Source organism: Nansenia antarctica (assembly GCF_963989245.1).
Source record: "Nansenia antarctica genome assembly, chromosome: 6".
In the NCBI taxonomy this organism is placed as follows: Eukaryota; Metazoa; Chordata; class Actinopteri; order Argentiniformes; family Microstomatidae; genus Nansenia; species Nansenia antarctica.
The window spans coordinates 53132967-53148999 of NC_137676.1; the positions used below are offsets into that span (position 1 = coordinate 53132967).

At 44.7% G+C, this 16033-nt stretch overlaps 1 protein-coding gene across 1 annotated transcript; it reads left to right on the forward strand.

Moving 5' to 3' along the window:
• Positions 1–5671: 5671 nt before the first annotated feature.
• tlr3 (toll-like receptor 3) lies at positions 5672–15484 on the forward strand (the record flags this gene model as incomplete). Its single annotated transcript, XM_080534639.1, has 10 exons — positions 5672–5746; positions 6213–6350; positions 7493–7662; positions 8235–8415; positions 9279–9473; positions 11719–12450; positions 12709–12910; positions 13161–14073; positions 14292–14381; positions 15346–15484. Exons 2-10 carry the CDS (start codon positions 6243–6245, stop codon positions 15482–15484), a joined length of 2730 nt encoding a protein of 909 aa, XP_080390765.1. The 5' UTR covers positions 5672–5746; positions 6213–6242.
• Positions 15485–16033: the final 549 nt, after the last annotated feature.

A 16033-nucleotide genomic window follows, 5' to 3' on the forward strand; every position in this document is an offset into this window, starting at 1 on the left:
CAACGATCAAGGTGCGACTCAACGTGGAGAAGGCCCAGGAGAAACAGCGGGAAAGCTACCGGAAGAGGATCAAGAAGGGAACCAAGCGGTTTGAGATCCTCCCGGGCATGGAGGTCCTGAAGAAGAATGAGAGGAAACGTGGGAGACCTGGTGGCACAATGGACCCAGACTGGCCAACTAAGTACCGGTAAATGTTAGACTTTTAAGAATATTCAGAATGAGAGGGTGATGTGTGATGTCCAATTTTGCCATTATTAATACATATTTTATTCAGGGTGACTGAGGTTGGGGACAACAATTTGGTGCAGTTGGAGACCTTGGATGGCCAACAACTGGGAACCAAAACCCCCTATGCCTCAGTGAAGCCTCTGCGGACGAGTAAGTGTAACATACAGTTCACATTTTAAAGTTAATGTAATGTGAAACTGTATTTTTTTTACCACAAGATGTCATTCTAAAATTGTTTTGTTGATTGACTTAAGGATTCCGAGCCTGCCCGCCCACTCAGAAAGCTGTGTCCCATCCACCGGAGCCAGTGTGTTCTGATGACCCTGAACCGCTAAACTCTGAGCCGGAGTGGGACTCACTTCAGGTACACTTAAAAATCCTAGCTTCATTCATTTTAAATAATCAAAATTCCAATGGCTGAGTACTGTAACATGACAGTCCCTTTAACCCAACATCATTATGTTTTTTAGGCACCATCTCAGCTGCTAGATGTCATCATCACAGATGTTCAGCTGGGGCGGGCCTGTCCAGCTTTACGTAGCGGGTTGGAGGTGCTTAGGCCTTTCGTTCTGACTCCCAATTGTTGGCTGAATGATCTCTCCATTGACAATGCTCAGGCTCTTTTACAGGCTCAACATCCCCATGTAGGAGGCCTCTACGCCACAACGTCCCTCTCCCTCCTCTCCTCCGTGCCTGCATCAACCCAGGGGTTTGTTCAGATTTTAAATGTTTGTTCAAATCACTGGGTTACGGTAAGTAACATCAACTGCGAGGTAGGTACTGTTAACATTTATCACTCCGCTGGTCACGGGTCGACCGAGGAGTTCATTTCTCAAATAACAGGTCTCCTCTCTTTTTCAGGTCCCAAGGTCCTTCTGCAGTGGCCTGATGTCCAGCAGCAGAGAGGCAGCTCAGACTGTGGGCTGTTTGCTATTGCGAACAGTCTCACATGCTGCAGAGGTGAGGACCCAGCAAGCAAGGAATTTGATCAGTCTGATATGCGTGAGCACCTCTTTTCCTGCTTTCAGGATGAGCACCTGAAACCATTCCGCAGCTCCATACGGTGTCCACGCACGGCCCAGTCAGTGTACACTATGGACGTTAGTGTGCACTGCATCTGCAGGAGGACCATCCGACCAGAGCTTCAGGTATCCTGCAGGAGGTGTTTCAAGTTTTTCCATTCGTCTTGTGTGTCAATTAATATTATGTTTCCTAATGAATTTGTTTGTACTGCTTGTAAAGTTGTTTTTTAAGTATTTTCCAGATTGTACACAGATAGCCCTGCTACGTCCTCCGTGAGGGCCCGTTCCCCTGTACATAAGTCCCTGTCCAGCCCTGCTACATCCTCCGTGAGGACCACCTCTACCACATCCTCCGTGAGGACCACCTCTACCACATCCTCAGAGAGGACCACCTCTACCACATCCTCCGTGAGGACCACCTCTACCTCCTCCGTGAGGACCACCTCTACCTCAGGCTACTGCAAGTATGAGCCACAATTACATCATTGTTATTTTTAAATGTTCATATTGATTGTTTCATTACTAATACATTAAATGTATGCTCATTCATTCACACAGCACCAAGATGTTTTGGACAAAATTACATCTGGACAGTTACCTTTCATCCCCATCCACCCAGTACACTGGTAAGTCACATTGAATAGGGATTATTTAGAAATGTGTTTACTCACAAAATGTTATTTTGACTGTACATATCTGTGCTTGTTTGTGTGTTTACACTAACAAGATGGTTATTGCTTACCTCAACAGGAGAGCTGATTGGTGTGATGTTACCTAATCCCCCAGATGTTACCCACCAACCCTCCAGATGTTACCCCCAACCCTCCAGATGTTATCCCCTAACCTCCCAGATGTTACCCCAACCCTCCACCACCACCTCAGACACACCACCACCACCTCAGACACACCACCACCACCTCAGACACACCACCACCACCACCTCAGACACACCACTACCACCACCACCTCAGACACACCACCACCACCTCAGACACACCACCAGGATGTGGTAGAGGTGGTCCTCACGGAGGATGTAGCAGGGCTGGACAGGGACTTATGTACAGGGGACCGGGCCCTCACGGAGGACGTAGCAGGGCTATCTGTGTATTTATCTGTTCTATTATTGTTGAATTTGTGAATGATATGTTACTCCCTAACTATTATTATATACCTGATTGTAACCTGTACAGTTCTTTTGCAAACGTTATCCCCCTGAAGTGTTGTGTATTTATATATAAAGTTTATTCTGTTTTCTGAATCAGTGTGGACTCGTGGTGTGTTTGTTCATCGTCTGACATTGGCACGTTTTATTACAATATCAACTACTATACTAGTCCAAAAGTTACATATGACTGTAGTTATCATAACTGTACATGTCCTACTCTAATGGATCTTGAACGAAACGCGCATTTTTTAAATTAAGTTGAATTGCTGAGTTGCGTTTGCAACTTTATGAGAAAATGATCTGCTGATCAGACCACTCTAACAGGAGTGTTTGTCCGTGAATAACACCGGCTATGCCCGGGGTAGAAACACAAGACTATAGCTGGATAAGGTCTACAGGTCTACACGGTCATTTTAAGCCGTCGACCAGCCCTCTACGACCACGGGAAGTCATGTTAAAAGTGAAGATACTTCTGTTAAACTAAGCTACGCTAAACATCGCTAATCGCTAACTCCCTCCTGGGCTTAAAGTGACAAGTAATAACGTTGTGAAAAAAACCGTCAGATCAGATAGATATAAGGGTTATTTTGATAAACCGGATACATTTTGTGAATATATATGGTTACTTTCTCGCCTGAAAACATATTAAAACTTCATAAAATGACATATTAACACTTGTAGAGCCACATTAAAGCTTTTCGCTAATGGCGGCCAAAACGGAGGTTTCAAAAACACTAGACTGACACGTCACAGTCACCAGCTGGTCGTGACGCGTGCCAGCTGGTCGTGACGCGTTAGGTCGTGACGCGCTGATGGCCAGTGCACACGATTTGGCATGACACAACCCAGGCCAGATCTTTACTTTGTACAATTTATCAGGGGAGAGCGCGAACGCAGTCCCCCACTACCAGAAATTATGCAATCGAGATTTCTACATTTGAGAAGTTCGCAATAACTTACGCCAAATTGGTGCAACCCAGGCCAGATCTTTACTTTGTACAATTTATCAGGGGAGAGCGCGAACGCAGTCCCCCACTACCAGAAATTATGCAATCGAGATTTCTACATTTGAGAAATTCGATGGGGTCAGTACAGCCGAATGTGCAATGGCTGAGCCTCGCCCATGGTGAACCACCTTCTTGATCATGGTGTCTCCCTTGCCAGGTAAGTATGAGTTGTACACGTCGGTCGTGGGCAAGTGACTGTGGTGCACAAACTACTGGTCCACGGTGTGGCTCAGTCATTTCCCCATCATGCATTGCGGCATATATAACATGTACAGCTACAGCATATTTTACAGTCCATCTGAGATCTTAAACTAAGCAAGAACACTGTATATCCGCCAGTATAACGAATAGAGTTCAGACGCATCGGCCAAATGGATTCAATGTGTTTTCTTTAATGTGTCGTTCCTTGTTTGTGAGTGAGAGTCGAGAGGACCGTGAGACACCCGGCTGCAATGCCGACATTGAACACAGGGAGAGTGGCGGCGCTGTTGCACACTCATTTTAGTAATGACTTACGCCAAATTGTGGCCCTCTGATTCCACCCTCTCCACTCCCAAATGCTGGAGGTGCTCTGTGATGATCCTGGCTCTGTGGGGGCGAGCGTTGTCATCCTGAAGGATGGAGTTAGGTCCCAGATTCTGGAGATAATGGGATCGCCACTGGCCCCAGAATATCATTCCTGTCAATTAGCCTAGGTGCCATTCAGGTGCCAGTCACACACCTGTGACTGACATACACTTGCCAGCACTTGAAGCTCAAAACGAGAGTGAATACCAACAGAAGAATATTGCAGGGGATTTTGGCAAAACATTTTGGGCCGCTACCCACACGTTTAGCTGTGTTACTCATTCCACGAATGCATGATCCTTACAAGTTGTACCTCGTTGTAAAGGTGACTAATCAGGCTTTCCAACGATATAAAATACAATACCAATTGGTATTATTAAAGGGGAGGAAGAATCGACTGAAATAACGTTTCCAAACTTTTTTTGAGGAGTTTATATAATAATAATAATAATAATAATTGAGATTGAGATTGAGATTGAGATTGAGAGATTGAGATTGAGATTGAGATTGAGATTGAGATAACGTTTATTGCCACTATGCATTACACATATAGGAATTTGCTTCGTCACCACAGCAAGTGCGTTTATACTTTTTTCACATATCAAAAAACAGGACAACACAACAACAACACAGGACAGACAATAATACATCGGTACAGTTATGATTCACTCATTCAACAAATATGTTTGGTATGAAGAGATAAATCAATCGAAGATATTCGTGTGAAAATCTGATTTTAGAATTACATTAAAAATCATATAGAAGTGTTATAACCACAATCACTGTGAACACAGTATGACAATGTGAGGTTTCTCATGGTGAAGACTATGTGGAAGTCGTCCCAAGAACAGTTTCTCAAACGTTTCCTCAAACAGTTTCAGTTTCAGTCATTTGGAATGTAGCCTACAGCCTACTGGTATTAGACCTACTTATTATGATAATATCTACAATATATACAATAATATACAAGTAGGCCTACAAGACAAGTATTAACCTTGTAGCCTAAAACTTAATCTGAGCCTATAATATATTATTATTAGTAAGTTAATGTTAAGAAAATTAAGTTAATTGTTAAGTTATTATGATTATTATTATTATGACTGACATCGTTATGCGCCAAGGTGGTAGAGTGATGACATTTCGTGACGTTAGAATTATTATTTTTTGTCAAAATTGAGATTTTTACATAATCTGATCCATTAGGTGTTTATTAATGCCTGTGTGGTGTTATTTTTTTAAATGTTGACATTTTTTAGTTAGTAATTAATAAAATACAAAGGTTCCATCTCACAAAACATAATGGAATGTAAAAACTTTGACGCTCAATATCTCTGAACTACCCTAAACGGAGATAGAACCTAATTCTAAACTCACGATTTACCTGGAGAACCTGTCGCCAAACTGCTTTTAATGGAACTGTCCCAACCAGTTGCTCGTCACGCCTTCCTCCAGACTCCACTTTCGTTTCTGCAGAAATAGGAAGCGCGCGACGACGGAGGAAACCCGAGCGCCCCGCGTCATGTTGGCATCGGTAACCGAACAGCGCCCGCCTCCTGTGTTCCTCTCCCCCTGGTCTGATACGACACGGCAGCGACGCTCTATATCCCCCGCCTTGTTATGGATACAGACTGTCCATGTCTGGTTTTTGCAGTTCCTGATTTTCTGCTACCATGGATCACCTTCAGCTCCGCATCCAACTCGGGGAAAACATCTAGACGCGCAACTAGTACACTATCATCTCAATGAACTTAGACCTGGTAAGAACAACTAAATCAAACTAAACGTTGCATTAGTTTTGTCCTCCCAAAATGAACACTATTGAAATATGTTGTGTAGATTTTAAATTGGCTTGATGTGAGCAGCGGAGTTAACAGTTGTTATCAAAACAGTTTGGAAACATGAATGCATTATTGTACAGTATAATAAATGTATTGTTATTTGCATAAGTGACAATGCACCCAAGACATGGTATGACACACACTGTAATGACTATGCCACTGAAAGGGAGGAATGCTTTGTTTACCTGCTCATTGAATGATATGAACATGAACTGTTGCTTACAGTAAGAGCACAGTGTACAGCTAGTCGTAAAACAAACTATTGATTGTGTTGTATACTAATGCATACCGATTAGGCTTATGCAATCACATCCATTCAGCATTAGAAAAAATCCAAGTCATGTTTCTACTCACTACGATAGTTTATTCACTATTTCTATTCCAGTTTCTATCCCCCGAGGTTTAGACTGTCTCCATGGCTCATCCAGTTATCATCCGTGTCCTTTGGGCTGGCTGTCTGGTGGTCTGTCTCGTCCCTGGCCCTGGTCTGTGCCACCCCTCTCACAAGAACTCTACCTGCCAGGTACACACAGTCTTTTTCTTTTTATCCAACTATACACACTCACACACACACACACACACACACACACACACACACACACACACTCACACACACATGTTCTACCAAGAACTTGTTAGAAAAAGGTCAGAATCGGTTCTTTTGTTGACTGCTCCAAGAAAGAGGAGAGATGTTTTCTATTGCACAAGTGGTATATTTATTGAAAATTACACATAGAATACAAAGCAGTGCTGCAGCAGCTGGACCCAACCCTGAGTCAATCTCAGAGGAAAGGTGTTTCTTCTTCCGTTTACAATACATTAGTATATACTTTTAGAAAACAGAGTCCTTCCCCTTTTGGCCACTATGATGTAAGATCTGAATGGCCTATTAGAATGTTCTAAAACTATGAATTGAGTGTTGTGTTTGACGTGAGAACTGAAAAAGGAGTATCCTGCTACACCTGGCCCTCAGACGCCTTCCCAGGCAGACAGTAACTCCCTCATTCCCTTGCTATTACAATTGGTCATATGTGTTCGTCGGGGTACAATACTGATAATGTGCACATTAAAACAGGAAAACTGATAAGATATGTAACATCATAGCTAAGCAGCTGGTGCTAGATGAATGAACAATAGGACCTTTGAAAAATATATATCCTAACAAACTAAAAAGTGTTCCACGTGGAACCCAAAAGGGTTTTCTACTGTACATGGAACCGTTAAGTGATCTTCCACAGGGAAACCGGAGAGGAGAGCACCCATTTTTTCCCTAAGAGTGCATATGTGACACGTTGTAATGCTTTGGTCCTCATATCAGGATCCGCTGTAATGATCAGACTTTTTTTTATTTTTACGTGAATACATTTCCGCGTTGTTGAAAATCAAAGATACGTCACTAGTCAACTAACACAGCTTGTTTTGTGAGCCTGCTAACAATGTAAAGTAGTGTTATAGTTAACTAGGTAGCAGTGGGGGATTACTCACCCAATTGCAGTATTTTGGCTCGACTAGCGAGTTTGTGTCGTGATTCTCAACAACAGTGAAACGTAGTTACGTGTTTCGAAAGAAAAGTCGGAACATTTCGATTGGTCGCCGACATGAGAACCAAAGCATTAGAAACGTGTCACCTATTGTTGTTGTTGTTACGTGTGTCGAACCTGTCAGATCCATGGCGACAGGGCAGACTGCAGCCACCTCAATCTGAAGGACATCCCCTCCGACCTGCCCAGTAACATCACCAGTCTGGATATGTCCCACAACCGCCTGGTGACGCTGCCCGCAGCCTCACTAGTCCCCTACCCTGGACTCCTGCACCTGGACGTGGGATACAACAGGTCGGACACTGTGACCTGACGTGCTTTTCTGTCTCTTTGCGTGCTCTCTCTCACTCGCTCACCGCACCCACTCGTACGCCCGCCCCGCCCGCCCACTGGTTCACTTGTTCATTCCAGGGTTCCCGCACTGGTCTTAAAAAGCCTTAAAGTCTAAAATCCAGCAATCTGATTTACAAGGCCTAAATAAAGGTCTCACATTTCAGTTATCAGGTCTAAAAAAATGAGGTGATAGGTATTAAAAATGAGATTAGCTTGTCCTGCAAGGAAATCAGTCGGATCTATTTACGCGACAATGAATCAAGCTGGAACCAATATTTATTTTATATTAATTATCCTTCAGACTTTTTTGTCTGTATGGCAGTGAAATCCCTAATTTCATCACCTCGAGGATGACAAATAGCTATCATGGTGTCGCGAATAGGTCAAAAATTATATTCAAAGTCTTAAAGAGGTCTAAAAAGGTCTTAAATTTGACTTGTTGAAACTTGTAGGAACCCTGTCATTCATTCATTCAACACACTCACTTTTATTGTCCCCCCATCTCTCCATCCATCCATCCATGCACCCTCTAGTGTGACCAGGCTGGAGGAGGGGGTGTGTCAGACTCTGGCTCTGCTGAGGAGTCTGAACGTGCAGAAGAACGAGGTCCACCGGTTGGCAGAGAAGGACCTGAGTCACTGCTCCTCTCTGGCGGAGCTCAACCTGGCGGGCAACAGGCTGAAGCTGCAGGGAGAACCCTTCTCTGCTCTGCAGGTACTGGAGGCTTAGTGTCCTGGTGAGGGTGAGGGTGGTGAGGGTGAGGGTGAGGGTGATGATGATTAAGAGGAGCAAGTGGTGGAGGATGTGGTTAGGATGAGTATGATGTTGAACGACTGTAGATCTTGATAGATGAGGATGAGGAGGATGTTATAGAATAGAATAGATGATGATGATGACAATGAAGATGATTTCCCCCACCCTTCTTTCTACCTACATCGGGTGAAGGGCAGTATTTTTCCGGTGATCTCTCTCTCTCTCTCTCTCTCTCTCTCTCTCTCTCTCTCTCTCTCTCTCTCTCTCTCTCTCTCTCTCTCTCTCTCTCTCTCCCTCTCTCGCTCTGAACGAGGGGGAAACAAAAACGACGTGACTGCTTTTTGGTTATAACCGCTTCACTTTTTGATTTGCTCATCAAGGATGGATGACAGCAGATTGAACCCAGAACATCTGCTTACCCAGTTTTAGATTTGGTTGGCACCTGTCATGTAAGGTCCCCCTCTTCATGTAAATGTGAAAGTTCTCACCCCTGAAAACCTGTAGAACAGAAACCCCAAATCCCCCATGGAAATGGCTTTGAAACTGAGCCAGGCCAAGTGAAGAGGGATTGCTGTACATATTTTTTCCTCTTAGTAGTAGTACAGTATTATTTATTTTTTTACTATTATTTGTATGCGCTTATCTGTTTAAACTAAATATAAATGAAACGTATAATGAAATTAAATGAAACATTGTTGATGTATATGATATATTATTGATTTGCCATTATCAAGGGCAAACTCAGGGTTGATGTAGCTGCAATACATTGAACATGCGGCATGCCTTAAAAAACTCGGAAACGATTCCCCTCATGTCTTCCTCAGAGTCTGAAGGTGCTGGACGTGTCCAGAAACAAACTGACGGTGGCCAGGCTGGGCTCCCATCCTCAGCTCCCCAGCTTGGAGTCTCTGTCCCTGGCATACAACTCCATATCTACCCTGGGCCATGACGACTTCATCTACCTCCGTAACTCCTCCTCTCTGCGAGCCCTCGACCTGTCTGGCCTGCCGCTGAAAAAGGTACGATGGCTACTTTTGATAATATACTTGTTGTTATTGTCTCGCGTTTACTTTTTGTTCAAACTAGACATCTTGGCATCCTTATTTAGAGATATACAGTAGTCATCTTGAGGATGAAGTGGTTCTACGTTTACATTTACATTTTTGGCATTTAGCAGACGCCTTTATCCATTTATTAAGTGAAGTAAGTGAATCATCTATCCACTAGTCATAGCAGGAAAAGGTCATCTATGCTCGGGCCAGGGGCCATTGGCAGTCGTAGTGCTAGAAGAAAGAAGTTACTTTTTAACAGTAAGGGGAAGTAGATGTCTCAGGAGTAGCCTGAAGAGATGGGTCTTCAGTCTACTGCGGAAGATAGGAGTGATTCTGCAGTCCTGACAGCAGTGGGAAGCTCGTTCCACCAGCGGGGAGCCAGGAGAGTAAAGAGATGTGACCAGGTAGCGCGTAGAAGCACTACTGCCAGTAGGCTAGCGGAGGTGGAAGAGCGGAGTGAGCGGGCTGGTTTTGGGGGGTGACCATAGCTTGCAGGTAGGAAGGGGCTGTTCCCTTTTCCGCCCCGGTAGGAGAGCACCAGGGTCTTGAATCTGATGCGAGCTGCTATCGGGAGCCAGTGAAGGGTGAGAAGAAGAGGGGTAACATGGGAGAATTTGGGGGAGGTTGAACACCAGACGGGCGACAGCATTCTGGATGAGCTCAGCAGTAGGATTCAAACCTGGAGAATGCAGAGCCAGAGATGCCCGATCAGAGAGGGTAGAGAGAAGGATCGGGTGGTTTACTAGCAGACAGGTCCAGGAGGATGAGAACAGAGGAGAGGGAGGAAGCTGGAGCAGAGTGGAGGGCCTCCGTGACAGCAAGGAGAGCAGTCTCAGTAGAGTGCCCAGCCATAAAGCCGGATTGGTGAGGGTCAAGGAGGTTGTTCTGCAGGAGATAGTGTGACAGTGGGTTAGAGACAGCACGTTCAAGGGTTTTAGATAAGAAAGAGAGAAGGGATACCGGTCTGTAGTTGTGGACAGCAGACGGGTCAAGAGTTTGTTTCTTGAGAAGAAGAGCCTCGGATGGGTTTGATGAGGTTTATTTATTGTTTATTTATTGGAAGGATCCCCATTAGGATCCCATACCTATAGGCATGAGCTACTTTTAGTGGGGTCCACATTTAAAACATGCATTACAAATAACATTTAACATGAAACATACTTTAAATTGCAAATATCAAACATTAAAATATATCATACATTATTAAAAAAAAAATCATTTGGCATAATATAAAACACTTAAATCTCTAGTTACATAAAAATAGAACAAATAACAACCATGTTAGAGAGGACCACACATTTCCATCTACGGTGCCTCACCATCTGAGGAGGTGAGGTGTTACATAATACAGTATGTGTGATGCCGAACGCAAACATCCACATTGAATTGGATAATAAGGTGTATTCTATAGGAAATGCAATGGGAACTGAAATAGTTTTTTGTGGTTCTTCTGGTTATACAGGGACATTTAAATGAGGAATGGTAAAAAAGGTCACATGGTTCCTCTTTAGGCTTTGCAGCAGTATTTCCCAAGTGATTGTTTTTCTTAGGCAAGGGCCCGTTATGCCTCATGTCAGTATCTTGGGTTGCCATTACCAGCCTGTTCCATTGAGGCCTATTGAGGCCTAGAATATGTGACAGAAGCTGGTGAAACCGGGAACATGTTCTGACTTTTATTCAGAAAAATGTAAATACATTTCAGCGTGGTTGAAAATCAATGACACACTCGCTAGTCAACTAACACAGCTTGTTTTGTGAGCCTTCTAACAATGTAAAGTAGTGTTCTAGTTAACTAGGTAGCAGTGGGGATTACTCACCAAATCCATTGCATTGCTGTATTTTGGCGTGACTAGCGAGTGTGTCTTTGATTTTCAACGACGATAAAATGTATTAAAATTTTTTCAGAATAAAAGTCAGAACATTTTGATTGGCTGGCGACTTGTTTCCGGTTTCACCAGCTGCTGTCACATATTTTAAACAGGTCACATATTTTAAACAGGTCACATATTTTAAACAGGTCACATATTTTAAACAGGGCCCAACATACCTATTCCATGCTATGGTTAACACATTGCTATATCTCTCTATGCTTTGTCATCTTGTGGTGATAAGAAACAGGGCGTAGTAGGCTCAAAGGCATATTGGCAGTAAGTAAGGAAGCTTATAGAGCTTGAACACCACCTATCTAACCATTCTATTTGTTTCATTGCAGACTGAGGCAGGTGTCTTTAAGCCCATCGCAGGCATACAGGAGTTAGTCATGGACGAGAGCAAACTAAGCATTCAGCTCATATCCAAACTTTGCACAGAGCTGTCTGGGAGCGCCATCCGCCGCCTGTCCCTTCAGAAGGTACTGCTCGGTACTGTCACCAACACCACCTTTCAAGGCCTGGGGAAGACCAACCTCACCTCTCTGGACCTGTCCCACAACATTATATCTAGAATCGGGCTGGACGCCTTCAAGTGGCTAACTTCGCTGGAGGTCCTGTCTTTGGAACAAAACAACCTCAAGCGTCTGACCAGGGATACCTTCAAGGGACTGGGGAGTCTCACCCGGCTCAACCTGCGGAGCGCGCTAGTCAAAACCCACACCGCCAACCCTGTTATCGACGACTTCTCCTTCCAGCCACTGGGGGCACTGGAGAGTTTGATTATGGAGCACACCACGTTCGACAAGATCACAGAGCACACGTTTGCGGGGCTGACGAGCCTCCGCTACCTCCAGCTGGGTTGGTCCAGTTGTTTGTCACTCAAAAGCATCACCAATCGGACATTTATGTCACTGGCAGCGTCCCCGCTCCATACACTCAACCTGACGGCCACAGCGATCACCAGGCTACATCCAGGAGCCTTCGCCAGCATGCCCAACCTCACCACCCTCCTCCTGGGCTGGAACTTTATCAAGCAGGTCCTGATGGGCAATGAGTTCCAGGGCCTCAACCAGGTAGATGTTTCCCTTGGGTATTATTTGGTCAAAAGGAACAAAACTAGTAATTTATTAAGTAAGCTATAAGTTATATTTAACCATGGACTAAATATTAAATACTGACCGTATATAAACAAATACAGTATACATTTAGGCCTAGTATACATATAATTTAAACCTTTTCCCTTGTTAAATGTTGTTTTTAATAAGATATGCTGCAAAACCAATTAAAATGTCTGTGATAATTCAGTTTCCGAATACTACTACTACTATTAGGTGCAGGAGATCTACCTGTCCAACAACCGCCAGACGATCACCCTGACCCGCACGTCGTTCACCTCCGTGCCCAGCCTGAGGACCCTGATGCTGAGCAGGTCGCTAACCGGCACCCTGGATCTGGAGCCCTCTCCCTTTAGGCCTCTGACCAACCTCACCCTCCTGGACCTCAGCAACAACAACATAGCCAACATCAATGCAGGTGGTTTGATGTTCTCTTCTATATAGGTTAGATATTTGAGTAAGGGCGCTAAATGTAATGTCGTTATAAGGCCTGAAAACCATCCTCTCTTCTTTTGATATTGGGTTTTTGAAGGGTGTGACCTTCACACGACATAAACGCCTTTTGATGTTTCTTCCCTCACCATGCACATTCATTGTATTTTACTTCTCTCTCTCTCTCTCTCTCTCTCTCTCTCTCTCTCTCTCTCTCTCTCTACATACATCTCCAGGTCTGCTGGAAGGACTGGAGCATCTAAAGGTTCTGAAGTTGCAGCACAACAACCTGGCGCGGGTGTGGAAGAGCGCCAACCCTGGGGGTCCTGTGCTGTTCCTCCGGGGGCTAAGCAGCCTGGAGGCTCTGGATATGGACTACACGGGCCTGGACGAGATCCCCAAGGACGCCCTGCGCGGCCTGAACAACCTCAGCTACCTCAGCCTCAACGGGAACATCCTCAACCGCCTCAAGGACTCGGTGTTCGACGACCTGGGGTCGCTGCGAGTCCTGATGCTCCAGAAGAACCTGGTCACGTCGGTGAGACGGGAGGTGTTCGGACCGCCGATGGCCAACCTCAGACATCTGGTCATGGATCACAACCCCTACGACTGCACCTGCGAGAGCATCCTCTGGTTCGTGGAGTGGCTGAACGGAACCAACGCCAGCGTCCCCGGGCTCGCGGACGAGTACATGTGTAACACGCCGTCGCTGTACTACAACCGGACCATCCTGGAGTTCGACCCCCTCTCCTGTAAGGACATGACTCCGTTCCAGGCTCTGTATGTACTGACCAGCACGGCCGTGTTAACCCTGATGGTGTCGGCACTGCTCGTGCACTTTCAGGGCTGGAGGATCCGATTCTACTGGAACATTCTGATCAACAGAACGCTGGGGTTGAGCGAAGGCAACTCTGGGGAGGGGAGGGCGTTCGAGTACGACGCCTACGTTATTCACACGGCGAAGGACCGGGACTGGGTGGAGCGGAGCTTGCTGCCCCTAGAGGATGAGAAGTACGACTTCTTTCTGGAGGACCGTGACGCCGTGCCTGGAGAGTCGAGGCTGGAGGCCATCGTGGAGAACATGAGGAGGTCCAGGAAAATCATCTTTGTCATCACTGAGAGTCTTCTCAGGGACCCGTGGTGTCGACAGTGAGTAAAACGAATATATACTATATCCAGATTTGTAATTTTTTCAATCATATTACGCAAGCTTAGAACAAAATGAGGATATGGTGAGCAAGTTTACAGTGGAAGTGAAAATTCCTTTGAGCCATATTGTCTGACGATATTGTCAGAAGATTCTAGACTAGGGTAGATTGCTTTCATTTCCTGATTTAGTTTTTTTCCTGATATTCCCCCTGCCCCAGATTTAAGGCCCATCACGCTCTGCACCAGGTGATGGAGGACAGCAGAGACTCTGTGGTGCTGGTCTTCCTTCAGGACATAGAGGACTACAGGTCTGACTACCTTCTCTTTGTTTTACAGCACACTATTTACCAGGCTTATACTTAGGGTGTGTTCTCACTAGAACGTTTGCTTCACTTGGAATCAGAGTTTAGGATAGAATTCTATTTGCTCTGCGTCGTTTGGAGCTGTGGGAACGCGCATTCGAAGTCGGAGCCAACAGCCGACGAATGCTCCGCTTGAAAAGTGTGGTTTCGCTCCGGTTAGAAACGACGCATCGAGGCTGTCCATAGGAAAACAACAGCGCATGCGTGTTGATCTGGATAAGAGTGGGACGAACGGGCAATTTTCTATTTTTTTGACCAATCAACTACCACGTCTGTTGCTTCGATTGCGTATGTTACTTCGTTTACATAAAGGGCTGTGAGAACGCAAATCAGAGAAATCATTTATGCCACAATGTTGCAAACTCATCCACTTGCTCCGGGTCATGATTCGGATTTTCATGTGAGAACATGACCGTAGAAGTACTTACTTGTGTAATCACCTCATAAGTGCATATACATTTTGACCCAGTGATTCAGGTTCAGAAGAGCAATTTATTACAGACCTGGAAATTATCACAAAATTATTCACCTATATTTACTATAACAAAGCGCAAAAGAAAATGAAATTGTGGAACTATCAAACATACCTGGTTCTCCGCCTTTTTGTGTAAATTCATCAACGCAAGTACCACGTTATTTGCAATCTGTAAAAACTGTGCTGCAACATCATATGAAAGGGGCTATACGAATATGCATATGACGATAACTGATGATAATTAAAGTGCGTTGTTGTCATGATGTGTTATGAACCCAGGTTGTCATGATGTGTTATGAATCCAGGTTGTCATGATGTGTTATGAATCCAGGTTGTCATGATGTGTTATGAATCCAGGTTGTCATGATGTGTTATGAATCCAGGTTGTCATGATGTGTTATGAATCCAGGTTGTCATGATGTGTTATGAACCCAGGTTGTCACGCTCCCTGCTGCTGCGGAGGGGCATGCTGCGTCCCCGCTGCGTCCTGGACTGGCCCCTCCAGAGAGAGAGGATCCCTGCCTTCCACCAGAGGCTCCGTGTAGCGCTGGGGACCACCAACAGGGTCCTGTAGCGCTGGGTACCACCAATATGGTCCTGTAGCCCTGGGTACCACCAACGGGGTGCAGTAGGTCACACATTGGCCGTTGGCTGAGTGTGGCAAGGCAAGTGTATTTGTATAGCACATTTCATACAACAGGGGCAATGCAAAGTGCTTTACATACATTATACAAAATACAGCAAGAGGAGCATAGTAAGAAAATAAAAATGACAATGAATAAAAGCAAAGAAGTAAATAGATAAAACATTCAGATAAGACAATAGTTAATGGATAAAAGACATTGATAGATGTGTTTGTGTTTAATCATAACTTCTGCAAAACATGGTTTTCAGCTTAGATTTAAATATTTTTAGGGTTTGGGCCTGTTTGATTTCTTCGGGGAGTGTTCCAGGAGCATTCGGCAACATGACTGAAAGCTGCTGCACCATGTTTTGTTTTCACTCTTGTAATGACTAGCTGATTGGTCTCAGCAGACCTTAAGGGCCTTGCTGGAATATAGGGTGGGAGGAGATCTGTGTATTTTGGTCCTAGACCATTTTGTGATTTGTATGCAATTGTATG